Source organism: Nothobranchius furzeri, chromosome 12 (assembly GCF_043380555.1).
Source record: "Nothobranchius furzeri strain GRZ-AD chromosome 12, NfurGRZ-RIMD1, whole genome shotgun sequence".
Classification (NCBI taxonomy): domain Eukaryota; kingdom Metazoa; phylum Chordata; class Actinopteri; order Cyprinodontiformes; family Nothobranchiidae; genus Nothobranchius; species Nothobranchius furzeri.
Window position 1 is genome coordinate 817,450 of NC_091752.1, and position 22,558 is coordinate 840,007.

The window sequence follows — 22,558 nt, forward strand, 5'->3', positions numbered from 1 at the left end:
ATCCGTGGGTCTAATTCAATCAGAACCTGTTGGAAGTCACCTACTAATAGTGGGTACTTTGCTGTGATTTATCTGTGTTTGCTGAGTGGAGGGAGAACAGACGGCCTGGTCTCCTAGATTAACTGTGGCGTGGGAAGGATTCCTCACACGCGATCGGGATAAAATTTATCTGCAGCAGATGATTAGTATTATTAGCACAGGTGCAGTTACAGTAAACACCAGATTCTGATTCTGCGCTGAAAGGGAGCAGCTGATAAAGAGGAATGTGAACTGAATTGGGGAGTGTCTCCCAGAGGTGTTTTGTCTAACTACGACCCCATAAAGTCCATTTGCACCGACAACACAGTTTCTGGGAATCACTTGGGCCGTGCCTGACTCTGTACAAACATTCTGTTGCTTAATGCTAATTTTCTGAAAAAGGATAACAGATACCCTAGAAATTATGCATTCCTTCATAAATTAACTCTCAAAAATATATTGGCTTTATTTACGATTAGGGCAATAAACTAGCAAAGGAGCAAGAAAATGTATTCACACCCATTTGTGGAGGCAGAACTCCCTTAATTCCCTAAACAGCACGCGTGCTTGGTTGAAAGGTTTGCATAGAAACAGCAGCAGAGATGTGAATTGTTCTGCTGAAATAAGTCACGGTGGACATGGAATAGCAGCCTAGTGTGCTAAAAACGGTTAGCATCCTGCTTTAGATGAGGGCGTGATCACAAGTCTGCCAGCCACTCGACGCCGCACGAACAAGGTTCTGCCTCCAAACTATCAGAACGGAAATGGTGGCTGAGATCTAAAACGGCGTCTAGCTCACAGGACCGAGTGAACCGCTGATCCCTTCCAGATAAAACGAGAAAATTCAAATATGAACAAAAGAAACATGGATATTAGAAATAAAGCCAATTCTTTGTGAGTCTAACGCTGCAGCTGCCACAGCTTTTCACAAACACATCAACAAAGATTAAAATGGAAAGACGCCGTTGTTATGACAGTAACGCGATGAAACAAAATGCTGGCCTCGCTGTCTTACATCTGAATAGAATGTATTATTTAAAGCAAATACTTAGAGCTCCAGAAGGAGAAAAACGAGGGGGTAGAGGAAAAGAAACAAAACAATAAACAGCAAGAGCGTTTTGAACTGCCAATCTAAAGTTGCCCTGGGGAGAAGCAGCAGAACTGGGTAAAGGATTTCAGATGAAAACTGGGGAGTGCCAACAGCCATCCTCCATCTAAAAGTTCCTTTGAAACATTAACTTTCTCACGCAGACCTCTGGTTTGAACCCTAAACACATTCTAGGTCTACTGTGACAGCTAGGGCTGATATGTGCAAGTGCAGATTAACCCGTAAGGTCTTGGCTAAACGTTATTAGTGTGGATCTGTGGAGCAGCATAGTAATGGTGGGATTCAGTCGTTTCCACTGTGAAGTTTAGTCACCACGTATCGCCCTCAGATGTGTCACACATTCACATTACAGCGGTACTTTGGATAAGCGAATGCCGCTTTTTCATTTTAAGACTCTTGGTGTCGACTTCACTCCTGAGAGCAGATGGAATCGATAGGTCGTTGAGCTTGATCTTACTTTACTGAATCAGAAGGGAGGGTTTAGATAATGTTCTCTACTTTTTAAGCACTTTTTAAACCTTTTATAAAGTCCTAAAGAACACTTTATGAGGATTTCACTTTTTTCTGACATATCTGCACCACTTTTTACTCTACAGTCACCCAACGACGAAGATGTTGAGGCTGACATAAGCTTCATCCCGATCAAGAATATGTAGACGCCTAAAAAGAATTGGGATCAAACCGATGACATTTACTAAGTATTTTTAGCTCTAATCCAAGGAAGACCAATGCAACTTTCCATATCAGGATCAAAACATAATAGTATTTTGGAGGAAAGCCCAACTGTCCCTCCTCTTTTGGCACATGAGAGGAATGAATGAAACTCGTGTCTCTACTAGTTCAGGTCTCTCTCAATAATTACTGCATTGTTTACTTTAAAAGGTAAATAAAATACTATTTAAAGAAGGTTAAAGTTGGGTTTTTCAGCCACATAATGATAAATAAAGCCTTGAAAGAGATGTTTGCATAAAGGCTGTGTGTTGTGCTCGGAGGACTGAACGCTGACGACGTTTCTAACTATGATTTGTACAGGTGGACTTCATTAGAAGTGGGATCCCACGGGACCTTTGGGTCCCGACACAAATCTAGTGGGAGGCAGGGAGAAAGAGCAGCTGAAGGATAAACTTCCTGCCCTGCTGAGACAACGGCTCAAAACAAAAAGACACACTCAGTTTTGGTGCAAACCCTTCAGAGAGTGTCCGTTTGCTTCACTGTGAAACAGGTATTTTACATTTATATAACATTTTTCACAACTGAGCAACTTTATCTCAACAGAGCCAGCATGAAAGCAATCACTGACTGCTGGCTGAGCCCCACCCACGCAACAAAGATAATAGTTGATGAGGAAAATGTGGTCTAGCACTGCAGATAGCAACCATCGGACTCTAAAACCACTCCACAACTGCACTACAGGTGATTTCAGACAAGATTATGATACGGTATACAACGGTTATAATGGTTAAAGGACTCTCAATGGAACGTTGTGATTGAGCGACACTCAACTACCCAACATTGACCGATGACAACAATAAAAGAGCGTGTCTTGATTGAAGTGTTGTATCTTTGGTTTAGATTTTTTTTTATCAAAGTTTGAACCAGTTCTACAAATACTCATCACAGCAGAAGACAACAGTGAGCTTCTATTTTAGCTTTTAGGATGTGCTTGTTTTAGATCAACATCGTATTTGCCTACCAGCCTCGTGAGTCACTCATGCAAGTCTTTATTGAGCCAAAGAACCATCTACTCTAAAACAGAAGCTTAAAACTAAAGAAACAAGCTAACGGCCATGGCACAGCCAGTCTAAGGTAAATCAAGACAAACTTGTGTGACAGATGGATTTTAATCTGCTTAGTTCGACATAGACCTGGTCCACCATTGTAGCTATAACAGCATCAACTCTTCTAGGAAAACATCTGGGATCAGGAGTATGTTTACAGGAATTCTTCACCAATCCTACAGCAGTGTAGTTGTGAGGCCAGGCACTGATGATGGACCTGGACCACAGTATCTGCTCTCCACGGTTTCCCAAAGGTGTTTGATCAGACAGAGGTTCTGACTCCGTAAAAGTTCTCCACATCAAATGCTACTGGAATTAGTGGGGAGTCCCAATACCTATGGCAACAAAGAGTACCTCAAATGGTTCTTATGACTTTATAACCTGATGTAGTATTTACTTTAATCTTTAAGTTTCTGTGGTCCAGGGGAAGTCTAAAACAACAACCACCACGAAATCTGGTAAAACTATGCAATTTGCATCCAGCCTTCAACAAGAATGCACCCTGCTAATAAAAAGTTGATTACTGGATGATTTTTGAAAAAAAAAAAAAAACTTTCAAATGTTTCTCAGTCAGTTCAACAACCGGGTCAGTGGTTCTGCAGGTGGCAATCATAATGATGAAATTATGATTCCTGTCTATCTTCTTTGAAAAAGCAGCCCCACCAGACTGGTTCATGAAATTAAATATTGATGTTGCTTCCTTTAGATAATCAACACCGTTTTATGAACATCATGATGAAGGCAGCAGCCACCGACATGGATCCATCTCCGTGCATCACTTTGGTGACTTCTCAGACACTTTTCAACACACTTAAATCTCAGTGTCAGTAACGGAAGGACCGTGCCCATCCATCTACTGTCGTCACGGGCACGGCTGCGCTCGACTGCTAACAGATGAGGACAAATACGTAGACTCCTTACCTGATTGATGTACCAAATTTTATTCTTGGTCTTTTTTCTAGGGTAGGGCAGGTTATTAGGGCAGGTGGGTAATTACTATCATTGATTAATAATCTTGGGTCGACTCAATAATAATAACTCGCACATGTGCACGGCCCTCTTAAAAGAAAGGCTCATTTTGCTGCTGGGATTCACAGCCTAAACTGCTTAGTGAGATGTAATGGAGAACAATTTTCTTGCCTTTAGAAGGGGGAGGGGAAGAAAGAAAGGAAATAATGGATGGGGTGGGTTAGCCTGGTCATTTTCCATTCCCTCAGCACATCCAATCTCCAAACAAGGACAACTCTGATTCCAGATCAACTGCTTTCTTCAGAGTGAAGAGGGAATGGTTCCTCAGTGAGAAATGGGATTCTTCCCTCATTTATCCCACATGAGTTTGCAAAATCTACAAATGGATTTGCTGATGAGCACACTGGTGGCAAGACGATGCACCAAAGACAACATCTTCAAAAGTAATTGTAAGATGAGAACTTTTTAAATGTAGAAGATTTTGAATGGCTGGTTCATTAGAAAGAATACAAGATGATGAAAAACTAGAATGAAGTCTAAATCCCACTTTCACTTTATTCACATGTTTCGTGTGTATCTTTGTGTTTTCAGTTAAAGATACTTTTAGCTTGTGAAAGAAAATCACACTCCTGCATGTGCATTCTTAAGCTTGGAGTTTTGATCTAAGAAGCTAAATATTCACATAAACTACGGGACGATTACTACAAACTCTTAAAACTGCAGACGCAGCTGTTTCTACTAATGTCTAAATACAAGTCTACATGATCTTTATACAGCGGGAAGGTTTTAAAGTTGTGGTGTATTTCAGATGAATGTTTTCTTCAAACTACGTTGACCAAACAGGTGATTAAGTAAAAAGTTGCTGCAACAGCTTTACAGTCAGCTTGGTTACCTAAACAACTAAACGTCCGACTCCTGGTATGACTGATCACCCTAACCCACCAGAACAGTGAGATGCTTCGCTAACAAACCCTGGACCACCAGTGAACTGAAGAATCTGCTAAATGAGAAAAAAAGAGCCTTCAAGGAGGGAGACAGGGAATTATTGAGGAGTATACAGAAGCAACTGAAGATCAAGATCAGAGACAGCAAGGAGGCATACAGGAAGAAGCTGGAGAACAAACTACAGAGGGACAATATCAGAGATGTCTGGTCAGGGATGAAGAAGAACACAGGCTTCAAGCAGAGGAAGGATTGCACAGATGGCAGCCTGGACACAGCCAATGAACTGAACAAGTTCTTCAATAGGTTCAGTTCAGGAACAAACCCAGCATCCTCCTCGCCTGTCCCCAGCCAGTCAGACATCCCATCCTCCTCTGATCCAACATTTTCCTGTCACATGCCAGCTCTTTTGTCCTCCAACACAGTCATGGACTCTTCTGGTTCTATAAATCTGTCTTCAACCAAGTCAGGAGATGCTGCTGCCCCATTTACCTCCCCCTCCCACCTATCTGTCTCTAGAAGTCAGGCGAAGAGGCAGCTGGAGAGACTGAACAGGAACAAGGCAGCAGGTCCAGATGGTGTCAGCCCCAGAGTACTGAAGGCCTGTGCAGAGCAGGGATTCTGCAGCACCTCTTCAACCTCAGCCTGGCCCAGGAGAAGGTTCCAGTCCTGTGGAAGACATTCTGCCTTGTTCCAGTTCCGAAGAAATCTCGCCCATCAGTCAATGATGACTACAGACCGGTTGTCCTGACATCCCACATCATGAAGGTCCTGGAGAGACTCCTGTTGGTCCACCTGAATAAGCAAACTAGAACATATCAGGACCCGCTGCAGTTTGCTTATCGCCATGGAGTTGGAGTTGAAGATGCCATCATCCAGCTGCTTCAACCAACCAACTGTCACCTGGACAAAGCAGGCAGCACTGTGAGGGTCATGTTCTTTGATGTACCCAGTGCATTTAACACAATCCAGCCTGATGTACTTTGCCAGAAACTCCAGAAGACACAGGTGGGGGCCTCAACTATCGCCTGGATTAAAGACTACCTGACAAACAGACCACAGTTTGTGAGGCTGAAGAACTGCACATCAAACCAGGTGATCAGTAACATTGGAGCACCACAGGGCGCTGTACTCTCACCATTCCTTTTCACCCTGTACACCTCAGACTTCCAGTACAAGTCAGAGACCTGTCATCTACAGAAATACTCATGACTCTGCAGTTGTCGGGTGTATCAGAGATGGACAGGAAGCTGAGTACAGAGAGCTGGTGGAGCGCTTTGTGGCAGGGTGTGGAAACAATCATCTGACCTTGAACGTGAACAAAACAAAGGAGATGATTTTAGACTTCAGAAGAAACAGGGTGGAGTCAAACACTGATTCCATCATGGGAGAAGAAGTGGAGGTGGTTGAGGAATACAAATACCTTGGAGTTCACCTGGACAACAGACTGGACTGGAGAAAGAACAGCGAAGCTGTTTACAAGAAGGGACACAGCAGACTGCACTTCTTGAGGACGCTTAGGTCCTTCAATGTCTGTAGCAAGATGCTGCAGATCTTCTACAAGTCTGTTGTTGAGAGTGTAATCTCTTCAGCCATCGTCTGTTGGGGTAGCAGCATCAGAAGCAGGGACCTGAAAAGGCTCAACAGCCTAATAAAAAAGGCTGGTTCTGTTCTGGGGACGACTGTGGAACCGCTGGAGGAGATGATGCAAAGAAGGATTCTCCAGAGAATCAAGAACATGATGGACAACCCTGAGCTTTCTCTTCACAAGACTGTCCGACAACGGAAGAGTGTCTTCAGTCAGAGGCTTCTTCAGTTTGGCTGCAACACTGACCGCTACTGGAGATCCTTCCTGCCAACAGCCATTGTAATATACAACACCTCTTTGATGACTTGATTATTATTATTATTCTGAGCTACTACAGCAATCAGTTTCCTTCTGGGATTAGTAAAGTATTTTTGAATTGGATTGAATAAAGATGTTTATTTAGAATTAATAACTGTTTTTTTCCCCTTTAAAATCAGCTGTGGCTGAACATATAAAACAAATTTAGCTCAAATTCAAAAGGAAATAAACAACTAAGGAAAATCCTACTTTGACACATTTAAGGGGAATAAGTTCTATTTTTACCTTAAGAATAATAGTATCTGTATTTGCCGGCCTTAATTACTTCAATAAAAATACTTAAATCAAATCTTTAAACATGAACTCATTAATCTTAGTTAATATATCAACATTAAGTCAGTAATGTAAGCAACTGGCTATTTCACATAATTTTACTTTTCCTCTCATTAGTGCAAGATCCACGAATTAAGGCAAGGTTCAAAAATGTGAAAAAAGTTTGTTTATTCTGCTCAGGGGTCGGGGAGTGGTTGCTATTTCTTCATAGAAGTGGACCACACAGAAAACTCACCGGTAAAAGATAAAAACATCCACAGACTGTCTAACCCTAAAATCCAGTCTGTTTCTGTTCTGTAGACAGAAGGAAAATAACACCACATCAGGGTAAACATCAAGAGTAACATAAAATCACGCTGAGAAACAAAAATCAAGTCACAACAAGAATTTTTTTGTTCTGAGATAATTACAACAGCAAGCGATGTCAGCGTGGTTGCTACCATGTGACATCGGAGGTTATTAAACTGTCACGGTGTAACCAGCTTTGAATCTGAACACGCTTGAGCTGGCTGCCCACAAAACTGTCTCACAGTTTATCTGCTCCATTTGTTTGACATCTTTACGACACACCATATTAACACAACCTAATTTCATCTGTGCTTCAATGTCTTCTCCTGGCTGTCTCTCAGAAATCCTTCAGGGTGAGGTTAGGACTACTGGGACATTTGTTTCGACTGAATTACACCAAGTGACATTTCTTCATCCCGCTCATGTTTTTTGACTCGAGTGTGTGGGGAGCAACGTGGAAAAGATGACGAGTGTGTGTGTGTGTGTGAAAGAAAGTACCCAGAAAGAAGGGTTAATGTGTACCAACATGAAAAATACACAATTAATGGATTTAGAAGCAAAATAAAACCTCAAAAACAAAGTGTAGTCCTGTTTCTTATCATTCATTGGATGACAATAGGATTTATTTGATTGAACAGAATAAATCAAGGATGAAAAATCCATCAAATTAGGCAACTAATGGCTTCCTTAATGTGAGAAAATGACACTTCCATTAAACACCACAAATATATCAAAAACACCCTCCGAATAACAACTTCATATTTATCTAACTGGTATCAGATTACTTTCACAAGTACAGATACACGACCACGGTATCGGACAAAAACAGTGAACAGTATTGGGGACACTAACCCAAGCTTTCCATCGGATCCGTGTGGAGCGCGTAGCGTCTGTGAATAATTATCACATTCATAACAATAACCAACTGGAGTTGTACAGTGCTTTTCAAGGCCCCTAAAGCGCTTTCCATTACTCTGACATTCACACACTGCTGGTGATGGGAAGCTAGCCACAGCCCCCATGGGGCAGTCGGACAAAGGCAAGGCTGCCATTTTGCTCTATCGGCCCCTCTGACTACCACCAACACAGGCGAGTCGGGTGAAGAGTCTTGCCCAGGGACACGTCAGCAGAGTACCCATGGTGGTAGTTGGAATCAGGCCCACAATCCTCCGATCATGAGGCGACCCGTTCTACCTGGTAAGACGCAGCTAGCTAATAGTCATCATCATAGTGGAGGAACGTGTGTCCATTGGGCACGAAGCGGTGCATGTTGGACACGTCCCAGTTAGTGTAGCGTCACTCTGCTAAATCTATGCTTGAGTTCTATTTCTTATGTGCTAAGCTTAAGTTCAGATCAGGCCAGACAGCAAAACATCCGGCAACTTCCAAAATAAAAAAAAAGATTTTGTTTTTCCTAACCAGTAAACAAAAACGTCACTACCTGTGAAACCTCTGTGGCTGAGGTAAAAAGAACTGAAACGAAACCACGGACCTTTCTGGATGCACGTTGCCATCTTTCTCCTTACTTTTTATCGTGTTAACAGGCAAAACCAGACATGATCTTCCCATTCTCGGGTGGATTCATGATGTGGAACAGATTCACTGCCGATACGTTTCTAAAATACCATCGGTAGGAAGGACATCTCCGTAACTCACCACTTACGCATTTGGTGGAACGTCCAGCTAAGAAAGCCATAATAAAATGATGCACCATCTTCAAGATGGAAGGTTTTAAGAGATTCTTGAATGTTCTTAACACAGCAGTGGAACGGCTGTTCGTGCAATATAAGATATCAATAGAAGTTATTTCCAAAAGGTTTAAAATTAAACATTAAATCAAGACTGCGCTAATTCAGTTTCACCTATAACAAAATGCATTAAGTGTTTACATCCAGTCGTTTAAAGTTTGTGAGAAAGAATTTTGTGCTGAACCTGAAATATTAAAAAAAAGGATTTTTTTCCAAGCATCACTCTCTCGTTTTCAGATTTGGGTTGACGCATTAACGCTGAATTCTCATTTAACTTGTAAATGTTTTTATTCTCCAACCATCATCCCTCTGTGGTAGAAGATTGGATAAGAGGAACATTTTCTGCAAAGCACCGGTGCGCACATTACAGAGCAATCAAGAAATGATAATAATCACTGATACTCACATCTTGCAGGGAGATCGTAGCCGCAGGTGATCTTGGCTTGGCCGGTTTCGCAGCCCTTTAGCGAGTGACACTCGTCATACAGACAGGAGCCTGCTGCTTTGTGTATGCATCCGTCGACTGAAACACACAAACACGGAGAGGTTTACTTCAGGAGGAACACAGATTTCAAACCTGCTGGGATAGAAACAAACAAGCAGGAAGAATTTTTGTGGTGGAAACTAGTAACTGAATCCATGTTAAAAACGATCTGGCTCTGGTTGTTCCTTCCTGACGGGAGACAGCTACAGCGCGCTGTGCCTGTTGCTGGTAAATATGGACAACCTTCGGAATGAAATTAGATGAGCTGAGATCTAATAACGCCTCAGCTCAGGGTGAAAATGAGACTGTTCTTCCTGTAATCCTTCTCCTCTGTCAACAGCAATAAGAAGTCAGATCATTAACTGTATTCTCTCCCTAGTTTCTCGCGTCAGTCAGTGCGATTGGGATCTGTGTTCCAAGTCTGTCGAGCACCCCACCCCCGTTTGGACGTGGGTGTCCTGGTTCTGCTGAGACCCTGGGCCCCCACCCTCCTTAAGGTTTTAATTTCACCAGGTTAAGGACATGATGCACATGATTGATGGGACGTCTTGCGGAGGAAGGCAGAGAGATAGAAATCCACATTATCCGTCTCTGAAAGCCCGACATTCCTCCTTGAGTGCGTTATCAATCACGCTGAAATATCATAAAATCCTCCTCAAAGTCGTTCTGTAAAATCCTCTCAAACCATTAGATGACAACAGAAGCAGCTGGAAAAATGGGACGATCTTCATCTGGGTTCATTTCTTGAAGAGTTGACCAAAACCCTGAGTTTAACTATGCAGTTTGGATAAAAATTGACAAAAATAATAAATAATGGCCTTGAATCATCATCTGCGATGGACTGGCACTCTGTCCAGGGTGTGCCACCCCCCCACCCCCCCGTGACCCTACGTGGACAAAGCGGGTTCAGACAATGGAAGGCTGGCCTTGAATCAGCATCTTCCTCAATAACGCGCTAATCCATCATTTACAGAGCCAGAAACATGGTCTGTAGATTTGTTTCCCAGCATCTCCAAACATGTATTTTGCTTCCCATCATGAGCACAGACAAAAGGCCTTTTGATGAGGGACGGCCCTTCTTCTGAGTTCCTTTCAGTTTTTTTCCAGATGAGTCAATGACAACAGCTGGGCGGAAGATTTTCCCGTTCTATCCATCATCTTTAATGGACTGAGGGACAGGCAGTTGACAGAGACGAATCCTGATGGCTTTTCAAAAATAAAAAGTAACATGATTCTGACAGTGATGTGGATATGCAGAGGGGATCGCTGCGGTGACAATGGAAGCTACTTAGCACAACACACAGCAGATGTAGCGCTGTCTGTAGGCTTGGCATTTTTATAATATAAACTGTGCGAACAAGATTGGCCATGATCAGGAGGCACACTGATTTGCATCACAATTGGTTCCAAACATCTCACAAACACGAAGCGCTAAATGCAAAAGGCTGAACTGAAAGCTCTAAAGCCTTTTGAATTTTTTTTAATTTTTTATCTTTCCTTGTGCTTCCGGATAAATCATTTGAATTCAGTTTCTCGGGCCTCAGTGTGCCAGGAACCATAAAAAAGGAAAATGCACAAACAGGAAATTCATGTAACATGACTGCAACTGAGCATGGGAGCTATTGTTGCTTAGAAAAGGCTTCTTTCATTGCTCAGATTATGATGATTAGCTCTGTGATATTGGGACTAATTTCACTTTGCATTAACACAGATGATCGTGTTTTAAAAAGGGAAGACAGATTTTATGGAAAAGTCAACAAAAATACCATCCAGCCATTGTTCCTTAGTTGTTCTTCTGCCTACAAATTGTTCGTCATAAAAACCTACCAAAGATACTAGCGGAGAAGGTTCGGGGGGGGGGGGGGGGGGGGGGGGGGTTACCAAGGCTATATAAGGCTTTTAAAGCGCTGGGAGAAACCCTATCATTGAACGCCACATTTTTCAGCAGGCAGCATCTTTCCCTGCTGTACTTTGACAGATTAAAAGTTTTTATGTTACTGTGGATGCTTTTTGGCGCTGATCGGTGACATCACCCACTGCTGACACAGTCGTGAAATGCGGGTATCTGTTCAAAGTCCTGAAAGGGTTGGATTTATATGGAGATAACTAGGGATGCTCCAATCCGATCACGTGATCTGAAATCGGTCCAGATCACGTGTTTTTGAAAGGATCGGAATCGGGAGAAACAAATAGGACTTAATCTTTGAAGACAACAAACATGACTTTTTTAAAATTCATGCTAAAATAGAGATTTTCAAAGTGATGAAAAATGGCTTACTTTTAATTTCAATAAGTCCCTCTACATCAATATCATTTGTTTCTTGTATGAAAACAACACAGTGACATCACACAATTTACCGGTTAGCTTCCAAATAAAAGGCTACAGCACTCTCATCCCAGTCCCCCCCTGAGCTGCTACAGAGGGCCTGGAAAAGTTCCCCCACACATCAAAGTGATTTTTCATTTATGAGCTTTTATAACCTTGTTAATCAGGATAGTTGGTTTGCTGCTGCACATAAACTGTCAGTCAGAAGCTCTGCTAGCCGCTCATCTTAGAGGAGCTAGTTCAATTGTTAGCTTGTTACCAGAATCATAGTTGCAGTTTCATCATCTGAGCTGCTTTTTAAGATCTAGGTAAACTTATTCAATTTGGGGTGAAAAACAAACGTTTTCACATATTTTCCATGTAGATTCTTGCCAGTTCCTCTTCTGAAATGTAGACAATTGTTTTTCTCTTTCCCTCAGAAAATCTTAATATTCTCCTAGTTTGGCCCAGCACAGTTCACTTCCCAGTTACAGCAACAGCCTTATATCATAACCACATAAGTGGAGAAAATGCTCAGTAGCAATGAGAGAATTTGCTGTTGCATTTAAGTGATGTTAACTATTATTTAACGTTTAAACTTACTTTCTGATTTATTCATTTAGTCTAAAAACCCTGGTAAGGGATGTTTTTCTGTATTTGGAGCATCAGAAAAAGTTTTATGGTGGAGGTGATGTTTTAAAGTCACTGAGAAACTGCATGCATGCAGTTTGTTGTTTTGCTGCTAATACAGTAGCGGGTGCAGCTGCTAATACAGTAGCGGGTGCTGCTGCTAATACAGTAGCGGGTGCAGCTGCTGATACAGTAGCGGGTGCAGTTGCTAATACAGTAGCGGGTGCAGCTGCTAATACAGTAGCAGGTGCAGCTGTTAATACAGTAGCGGGTGCAGCTGCTAATACAGTAGCAGGTGCAGCTGCTAATACAGTAGCGGGTACAGCTGCTAATACAGTAGCGGGTGCAGCTGCTGATACAGTAGCGGGTGCAGTTGCTAATACAGTAGCGGGTGCAGCTGCTAATACAGTAGCGGGTGCAGCTGCTAATACAGTAGCGGGTGCAGCTGCTAATACAGTAGCGGGTGCAGCTGCTAATACAGTAGCGGGTGCAGCTGCTGATACAGTAGCGGGTGCAGCTGGTGATACAGTAGCGGGTGCAGATGCTGATACAGTAGCGGGTGCAGCTGTTGATACAGTAGCGGGTGCAGCTGCTGATACAGTAGCGGGTGCAGCTGCTGATACAGTAGCGGGTGCAGCTGCTGATACAGTAGCGCGTGCAGCTGCTGATACAGTAGCGGGTGCAGTTGCTAATACAGTAGCGGGTGCAGCTGCTAATACAGTAGCGGGTGCAGTTGCTAATACAGTAGCGGGTGCAGTTGCTAATACAGTAGCGGGTGCAGCTGCTGATACAGTAGCGGGTGCAGCTGCTAATACAGTAGCGGGTGCAGCTGCTGATACAGTAGCGGGTGCAGCTGCTAATACAGTAGCGGGTGCAGCTGCTAATACAGTAGCGGGTGCAGCTGCTAATACAGTAGCGGGTGCAGTTGCTAATACAGTAGCGGGTGCAGCTGCTGATACAGTAGCAGGTGCAGTTGCTAATACAGTAGCAGGTGCAGTTGCTAATACAGTAGCAGGTGCAACTGCTAATACAGTAGCGGGTGCAGCTGCTAATACAGTAGCAGGTGCAGTTGCTAATACAGTAGCAGGTGCAACTGCTAATACAGTAGCGGGTGCAGCTGCTAATACAGTAGCAGGTGCAGTTGCTAATACAGTAGCGGGTGCAACTGCTAATACAGTAGCGGGTGCAGCTGCTGATACAGTAGCGGGTGCAGTTGCTAATACAGTAGCGGGTGCAGTTGCTAATACAGTAGCGGGTGCAGTTGCTAATACAGTAGCGGGTGCAGCTGCTAATACAGTAGCAGGTGCAACTGCTAATACAGTAGCGGGTGCAGCTGCTAATACAGTAGCGGGTGCAAGTGCTATTACAGTAGCGGGTGCAAGTGCTATTACAGTAGCGGGTGCAGCTGCTAATACAGTAGCGGGTGCAGCTGCTAATACAGTAGCGGGTGCAGCTGCTAATACAGTAGCGGGTGCAGTTGCTAATACAGTAGCGGGTGCAGCTGCTGATACAGTAGCGGGTGCAGTTGCTAATACAGTAGCAGGTGCAGTTGCTAATACAGTAGCGGGTGCGGCTGCTAATACAGTAGCGGGTGCAGCTGCTAATACAGTAGCAGGTGCAGCTGCTAATACAGTAGCGGGTGCAGCTGCTAATACAGTAGCGGGTGCAGCTGCTAATACAGTAGCGGGTGCAGCTGCTAATACAGTAGCGGGTGCAGCTGCTGATACAGTAGCGGGTGCAGCTGGTGATACAGTAGCGGGTGCAGATGCTGATACAGTAGCGGGTGCAGCTGTTGATACAGTAGCGGGTGCAGCTGCTGATACAGTAGCGGGTGCAGCTGCTGATACAGTAGCGGGTGCAGCTGCTGATACAGTAGCGCGTGCAGCTGCTGATACAGTAGCGGGTGCAGTTGCTAATACAGTAGCGGGTGCAGCTGCTAATACAGTAGCGGGTGCAGTTGCTAATACAGTAGCGGGTGCAGTTGCTAATACAGTAGCGGGTGCAGCTGCTGATACAGTAGCGGGTGCAGCTGCTAATACAGTAGCGGGTGCAGCTGCTGATACAGTAGCGGGTGCAGCTGCTAATACAGTAGCGGGTGCAGCTGCTAATACAGTAGCGGGTGCAGCTGCTAATACAGTAGCGGGTGCAGTTGCTAATACAGTAGCGGGTGCAGCTGCTGATACAGTAGCAGGTGCAGTTGCTAATACAGTAGCAGGTGCAGTTGCTAATACAGTAGCAGGTGCAACTGCTAATACAGTAGCGGGTGCAGCTGCTAATACAGTAGCAGGTGCAGTTGCTAATACAGTAGCAGGTGCAACTGCTAATACAGTAGCGGGTGCAGCTGCTAATACAGTAGCAGGTGCAGTTGCTAATACAGTAGCGGGTGCAACTGCTAATACAGTAGCGGGTGCAGCTGCTGATACAGTAGCGGGTGCAGTTGCTAATACAGTAGCGGGTGCAGTTGCTAATACAGTAGCGGGTGCAGTTGCTAATACAGTAGCGGGTGCAGTTGCTAATACAGTAGCGGGTGCAGCTGCTAATACAGTAGCAGGTGCAACTGCTAATACAGTAGCGGGTGCAGCTGCTAATACAGTAGCGGGTGCAAGTGCTATTACAGTAGCGGGTGCAAGTGCTATTACAGTAGCGGGTGCAGCTGCTAATACAGTAGCGGGTGCAGCTGCTAATACAGTAGCGGGTGCAGCTGCTAATACAGTAGCGGGTGCAGTTGCTAATACAGTAGCGGGTGCAGCTGCTGATACAGTAGCGGGTGCAGTTGCTAATACAGTAGCAGGTGCAGTTGCTAATACAGTAGCGGGTGCGGCTGCTAATACAGTAGCGGGTGCAGCTGCTAATACAGTAGCAGGTGCAGTTGCTAATACAGTAGCGGGTGCAACTGCTAATACAGTAGCGGGTGCAGCTGCTAATACAGTAGCAGGTGCAGTTGCTAATACAGTAGCAGGTGCAACTGCTGATACAGTAGCGGGTGCAGCTGCTGATACAGTAGCGGGTGCAGTTGCTAATACAGTAGCGGGTGCAGTTGCTAATACAGTAGCGGGTGCAGCTGCTAATACAGTAGCGGGTGCAGCTGCTAATACAGTAGCGGGTGCAACTGCTAATACAGTAGCAGGTGCAGCTGCTAATACAGTAGCGGGTGCAGCTGCTAATACAGTAGCGGGTGCAAGTGCTATTACAGTAGCGGGTGCAGCTGCTAATACAGTAGCGGGTGCAGCTGCTAATACAGTAGCGGGTGCAGCTGCTAATACAGTAGCGGGTGCAGCTGCTAATACAGTAGCGGGTGCAGCTGCTAATACAGTAGCGGGTGCAGCTGCTAATACAGTAGCGGGTGCGGCTGCTAATACAGTAGCGGGTGCAGCTGCTAATACAGCAGCGGGTGCGGCTGCTAATACAGCAGCGGGTGCGGCTGCTAATACAGCAGCGGGTGCGGCTGCTAATACAGCAGCGGGTGCGGCTGCTAATACAGCAGCGGGTGCAGCTGCTAATACAGTAGCGGGTGCAGCTGCTAATACAGTAGCGGGTGCAGCTGCTAATACAGTAGCGGGTGCAGCTGCTAATACAGTAGCGGGTGCAGCTGCTAATACAGTAGCGGGTGCAGCTGCTAATACAGTAGCGGGTGCAGCTGCTAATACAGTAGCGGGTGCAGCTGCTGATACAGTAGCAGGAGCAGCTGCTGATACAGTAGCGGGTGCAGCTGCTAATACAGTAGCGGGTGCAGCTGCTAATACAGTAGCGGGTGCAGCTGCTAATACAGCAGCGGGTGCAGCTGCTAATACAGTAGCGGGTGCAGCTGCTAATACAGTAGCGGGTGCAGCTGCTAATACAGTAGCAGGTGCAGCTGCTAATACAGTAGCAGGTGCAGCTGCTAATGCAGTAGCGGGTGCAGGTGCTAATACAGTAGCGGGTGCAGCTGCTAATGCAGTAGCGGGTGCAGCTGCTAATACAGTAGCAGGTGCAGCTGCTAATACAGTAGCAGGTGCAGCTGCTAATACAGTAGCGGGTGCAGCTGCTAATACAGTAGCGGGTGCAGCTGCTAATGCAGTAGCGGGTGCAGCTGCTAATACAGTAGCGGGTGCAGCTGCTGATACAGTAGCAGGTGCAGCTGCTAATACAGTAGCAGGTGCAGCTGCTAATACAGTAGCAGGTGCAGCTGCTAATGCAGTAGCGGGTGCAGGTGCTAATACAGTAGCGGGTGCAGCTGCTAATGCAGTAGCGGGTGCAGCTGCTAATACAGTAGCAGGTGCAGCTGCTAATACAGTAGCGGGTGCAGCTGCTAATACAGTAGCGGGTGCAGCTGCTAATACAGTAGCGGGTGCAGCTGCTAATGCAGTAGCGGGTGCAGCTGCTAATACAGTAGCGGGTGCAGCTGCTGATACAGTAGCAGGTGCAGCTGCTAATACAGTAGCAGGTGCAGCTGCTAATACAGTAGCGGGTGCAGCTGCTAATACAGTAGCGGGTGCAGCTGCTAATGCAGTAGCGGGTGCAGCTGCTAATACAGTAGCGGGTGCAGCTGCTGATACAGTAGCAGGTGCAGCTGCTAATACAGTAGCAGGTGCAGCTGCTAATACAGTAGCGGGAGCAGCTGCTGATACAGTAGCAGGTGCAGCTGCTAATACAGTAGCGGGTGCAGCTGCTAATGCAGTAGCGGGTGCAGCTGCTAATACAGTAGCAGGTGCAGCTGCTAATACAGTAGCGGGTGCAGCTGCTAATGCAGTAGCAGGTGCAGCTGCTAATACAGTAGCAGGTGCAGCTGCTAATACAGTAGCAGGTGCAGCTGCTAATACAGTAGCAGGTGCAGCTGCTAATACAGTAGCAGGTGCAGCTGCTAATACAGTAGCAGGTGCAGCTGCATATTTTTGCAGTAACAATGTTATGTTGTAATGGAATTCATGCATTAGTTTTTGTTTGCTTTGAGCCCAGAGCAGACGTCACACGCCAGACGACATCAACACTGCATACTTTAGTATTTGTTCATTTATCGTGAGTAATATCGATAACGCAATATTAAGCACTGTTATCGAATATCGCAGGTTTTCCTAATATCGTGCAGCCCTAGTGTGAATGCACCACAGCGTAAAGAGCAGAAGCCAAGGTGTTGTGGCTGCGTGTGGATCTTCCACATGCTACTGAGGCCCCTGACAGGGAGAGTGTGAAAACTTAGGGCAGGACAGAGCAATAATCACGTTTACTTCAAAGCACGCTGAATGGTATTTGACACATTTTGTACCTAAGCTGCTGGGAATAATGCTGAGAGTGTTTTTTATAAGATTGGTTGTTGAAATAATCAAATAGTTATTCATGAATCTGGATGGGGGTTTGCTTAAAAACCGTCCATCTCATGAAAGCAGGAAGAACAAACTGCAAAAATGCTACAAGAATGGGATTTTTTTTATGTCAGGAAAAGGTAAATGTCAACATCTTCCAGCTTATAGTGATCCCAGTGGACTATAATTACTTTGAAACCATGTCAGGAAAAAAGGAACATATATGGTGTTGCGTGTCATCTAAATATCTGAGGAAAGAGATAGCACATAATAGTGTGAGCTTCCATTTCACGTCCCCTCTTACTGTCCTCTGTGGTTGCGTAAGCTACTTTTTCTGATGCTCCTGAGTGTCGCTGTGCATCTAGTGGCAGCAGACCTCTAAAAGCCTGCACATTTGTTCACAGTGCCTGAAAACGCACCAAGAGATGCTGAGCCCATCTGGCTGGTGGCCAGAACCTTGGAAGGTAGAGCTACAGATTCAACTCATGTGCCATACTGGTGGAACATCACAGATGCATTGTGGGTAATAGGTGAGTTTATCATCTTTGTGTCGGAGAGGACATAAAGAAGGAGGAGAGGAAGCAGAGGCAGAGATCGGTTTCAAAATGCACTTTGTAATTTTGAATTCAATCGTCACAAACCCTCTGCATGAAGCAGTCCAAACCTGACTGTGAACACATTTTTGTGTCCATTACTTAGGCAACTAAAAGCAGATCTGAGTTCCCATAAGTGGAGATTTGACCCACATACAATTTGACTATCAATTTATTTTCTCATTTAAGTTGGATCTCAGCGTTATTCCCAGCAGATTTCCACATTACGGATGCCTGCAACATCATAAAGGCGGCCTCAGATTCTCATTAACTAACAATGCCATTTACACTGGCTTCAGAAAGGAGGACACGTCACATGCCTGTCTTGTTGCTCACAATGAAAGATCACAGCATTAAAAAAGCACTGAATACATTAAATTTGGCTCACGAGTATTACGGTTGCATCTAATAATCTGCACATATGAGGCGATGCATCAAACATAGCGACATTCTGCTTCTGCAAAGTTAGATCCACGTGTCTAATGAAGCTTTGTCGTCGCCAGCAGCGCCGTGTGCCTCAAAAGAACTCCAAGCAATTATGCCAGTGTCCCTGTTTCATTGTGCCAGATGCCATAATCACATTCAAATGCTAAACCATCATCCTGATGGTGCACCTGCATCACAGCACCTCTTTCTCTGCTTTCAGACTGATGCACACGTCAAATCCCAACATGAACATGTGCTCATCTGTGTGATGCACAAACACAGGTAGAAGGTGCCATATTTCAAGTCCTATTAGGATTTCTTTTCAGAGGACATTTTGCTTAACAGACTTAATATTCAGGCTGCAGCATGCGCTTCTGTCAAGCCCACTACTGGGCTTCCTCAGCCCCTGCTGAAAAATATCACAGCTAATACCTCATCTATCTCTGCTCGCAGCCCGCCTCTTGCTTTAGGCCTGGCCTATGTGGGACAAAACATGTATTCATCTTCTCTGAGTGCCTTGCTCAGAGAAACTTCCCAGAGCAGCCACTCCAGCAAGTCCTCGCGGCTAATGAAGATAACTCTGAGCGGAGGCTGGACAGCATCCCTCTGAACACATAATGGAGGGAGCAGGAGACAAAGGGGGAGACACTTTGAGGAAGACAAAGGAGACAAGGGTGTGTGTGTGTGTGTGCACCGGCCTAGAGCAGTTTGAATGAGTTACTCAGCTGTAACCTCGGCTCCCGCCATTGTTGAAGACACCTCTGCCTTGTCCTCTGAAGGCTCCGCTCCCGCATGCATTGAGGGACTCCGTAAAGCTCTGCTTACTCTCCCCGGGCTTCTCCAGGGCGGCCCGAAAACCAAGAGCCTTCAATCACTCCCTCAGACACAATGAATACCTGCTCTGCTCTCATTACAATACCCTGCTTTTCAGAAATAGTGTCAGCAGCAATTTTCTCTCCTAATTATTTCCCGCTCCTCTGAGGGTTGGGTTCAGGAGTGGAGCCAGAAGAGGCAGCGCAGGATGGGCAGAGTGGGCTGGATCTCACCTGGCAGGATTCTGGGGAGTCTGAGGAGCAGTCGCTAATCTAACAGAGAGGAAATCTCATTTCTATTCAAATGTACCTGAACTTTCACCTGCGTGACTCCGAATGTTGGAAAGGTCGGAACAAGTTGGCCGATAGGAACAAAAACTACCTTTTTTGCTATTTTACACCAAACTAAACACGTTCCCAAAAACTCATAATATAGCCATGTAATACCTCTTTACTTATTTTGCTGTCGTATCCATGGCAACAGCATATTTCTGCACGTAGCACTTTCTGAGCTGTAGACTGATCAAAGCCCCCAACACCGTTCCACCTCTGTGATATACAACACTGATGTCTATTCAGCTAATTTCACTCAAGCAGATAATGACGTGATTAGTCGCTAATCAAGTGCCAATCAGAGATCAGGCTGAGCTGAACGTCAGACGGAATATTCTCCCTTGTGGTATCGGATTGGGTCCTAATCTCCGCGGATTTGGATGCAACACAAGACAAAGATTGCTATCCATTAACCAGTTCCCAGGAAAAGGATGATGATCTTCGTTTTACCTGTAATGTGCAGGTAAACCGGGAATTTGAGGGAGTTGTGGATGTTACTCAACAAAGAGGTAAAATACCTCAGGCTTACTCGGCTCGAGTTTCTCCAGCAGTGGAGAGAGAGAGGATGGAGAACCATGTAGCTATCACATTTAGCACCAGCTGAACTTCAGCTTTTAGAAGAAAATGGATTTTTTTTCTTGTAAACATCATAAAAATGTCAGTATTGGAGTGAGGAATGTGAAGTAAGATGTTTTTACGTTTAAATAACTCCTCAGCTCAGTGGGTCTTATAATAACCAGTAGAGATAAAGAAAAACAATACGCATAATCCCTAATAGAATATTACCGTGATGGATGCAGCACTCATTTATTTATTTTAATAGTTCAGCCAGTGAAAGGTGAATGTTTCCTGGGTACCTGTCTGTATGGTTCAGTCAGTGATTTTTGCACTAATCCAGAGCATGCCATTCTTGTAATGGGAGAGCTGGGATAACTTCCTGTTGAGCAGAAATGCAAAGGAACAGGAAAGATATTGTTGGTGCAAACCAAAAACATTGGTACCTTTCTGCACTGGTTGAGTTTAAAGAGCAAATAGCAGGTTAAATTTTTTTTCTAGTTCATATAAAATGCTGTCCACAAATACTATTTCAAAAGCTTATTGTGGATATTTGGTTTTAAAATACATAACAGCAGAGTGTTTGTTTCTAAATGTGAACTCTGACGTAACCAAAGGGAGTTAGAAGCTGGCGCTGCCTCAGCTCAGTGTGGAGAGTGGCTAGTTTTAGGGTAGAGAGGTCGTGTGATCCAGTCAGTGTGTGTTTACTAGTGTTGGGTTGTGTTCATGTTGATAAACTAGAGTGTGTGAAGGCTGCACCAACTCCAGCCTGTCTGGACATCGAGTCCCCGGGTTTCCAGATCAGAGAAACAACGCCTCCATCTCCGTGCCTGAGGGCGTTTCTGCAGCTGAAAAGACGGACTTCTGTAGCCCACATGGGTCGGTACCGGGTCAAGAAGGTCCGCGCTGGCCTCCGGAGACTCGTGGCGGGGTTTAAAAAATTAAATGCGGATTTCTAGAGCTCAGATCACCGTCAGAACCGACCACCGGAAGAGACGCGCGGCTCGGCGGGCCAGCTGGTTTCCGGGTCGGAACCGGATCCGAACCGCCGCAACAGGAGAGGATGGTGGCTTTTAAAAATCCCACATCGACTGTCTCGCTCGTGTTTGGGTCAAATCCAACTCACAGAAGCCCGCATGAGCTCCAGAACCGGATCACAGACGTTTCTCTCCCTCTCGCTAAGCTAAACGACGATACGTGAACGATATTAGCGAGTATGAGACCGCTGACAGACGCTCATTAGTATCAATATTATATTAACTGACCGATACTATTTTAATTGTCTGGTACACGATAGTAATCAGTACAATATTGTGATGTTAGCACACGAGTTTAAGCTAACATGGTTAACTCGCCAGACACCTGTTGCTCCCCCGCTACTGCTCCTCCTTAATCTCTCTGCTTTGGCCGATGGTTTCTCTCTCTGGTTTGTCTCTGCCCTCTGGGGCGAGCAGCAAACTCATAACGTTATGGTTTTGGTCCATCATGAGTATAATTGTAAACATTTAAAGTTTCCTCTGTGTCAACGCCAGCATTAGAGTCCATACTCTTCTCTGGATTAAGCTAGCAGGACTCCCTCAGATGACGTCACTTGGTTTGGCCAGAAAAAAACTTTCTCACAAAAAAGACTCTAAAAGCCTAAATAATTTATGTTTGTGTAAAAAATGTTTAAACCATGTTTCTGTATGTTTCTCTAAACATTGGTTCATGGGAGTCTCTAACCTGCAATCTGCTCTTTAAGGAGGAAACCTTTTCAACAAGAAACAAAAATCTACAGTTGAAACAAATTAATCAGAATATGGTGAAATACTTCATTTATTCCATCCATCCATTTTCCTCCGCTTTTCCGGAGTCGGGTCGCGGGGGCAGCAGCCTTAGCCGAGACGCCCAGACTTCCCTCTCCCCAGCTACTTGGGGCAGCTCCTCCGGGGGAATCCCAAGGCGTTCCCTGGCCAGGTGAGAGACATAGTCCCTCCATCGTGTCCTGGGTCTACCTTTAGGTCTCCTCCTGGTTGGACGTGACCAGAAAACCTCACCAGGGAGGCGTCCAGGAGGCATCCAGATGACCGAGCCACCTCAACTGGCTCCTCTGGACATGGAGGAGCAGCGGA

General features: G+C 45.1%; 1 protein-coding gene across 5 annotated transcripts in view; it reads right to left on the reverse strand.

The window, feature by feature from the left end:
- The window catches only part of macrod2 (mono-ADP ribosylhydrolase 2), a 652,663-nt gene that overhangs the window by 402,137 nt on the left and 227,968 nt on the right, over positions 1–22,558 (reverse strand). For all 5 annotated transcript variants that reach the window (XM_070542125.1, XM_070542124.1, XM_070542123.1 and 2 more), the window contains one exon: positions 9,437–9,553. In XM_070542125.1, the coding sequence (XP_070398226.1) occupies positions 9,437–9,553 (117 nt within the window). The remainder of the gene's footprint in view (positions 1–9,436; positions 9,554–22,558) is intronic.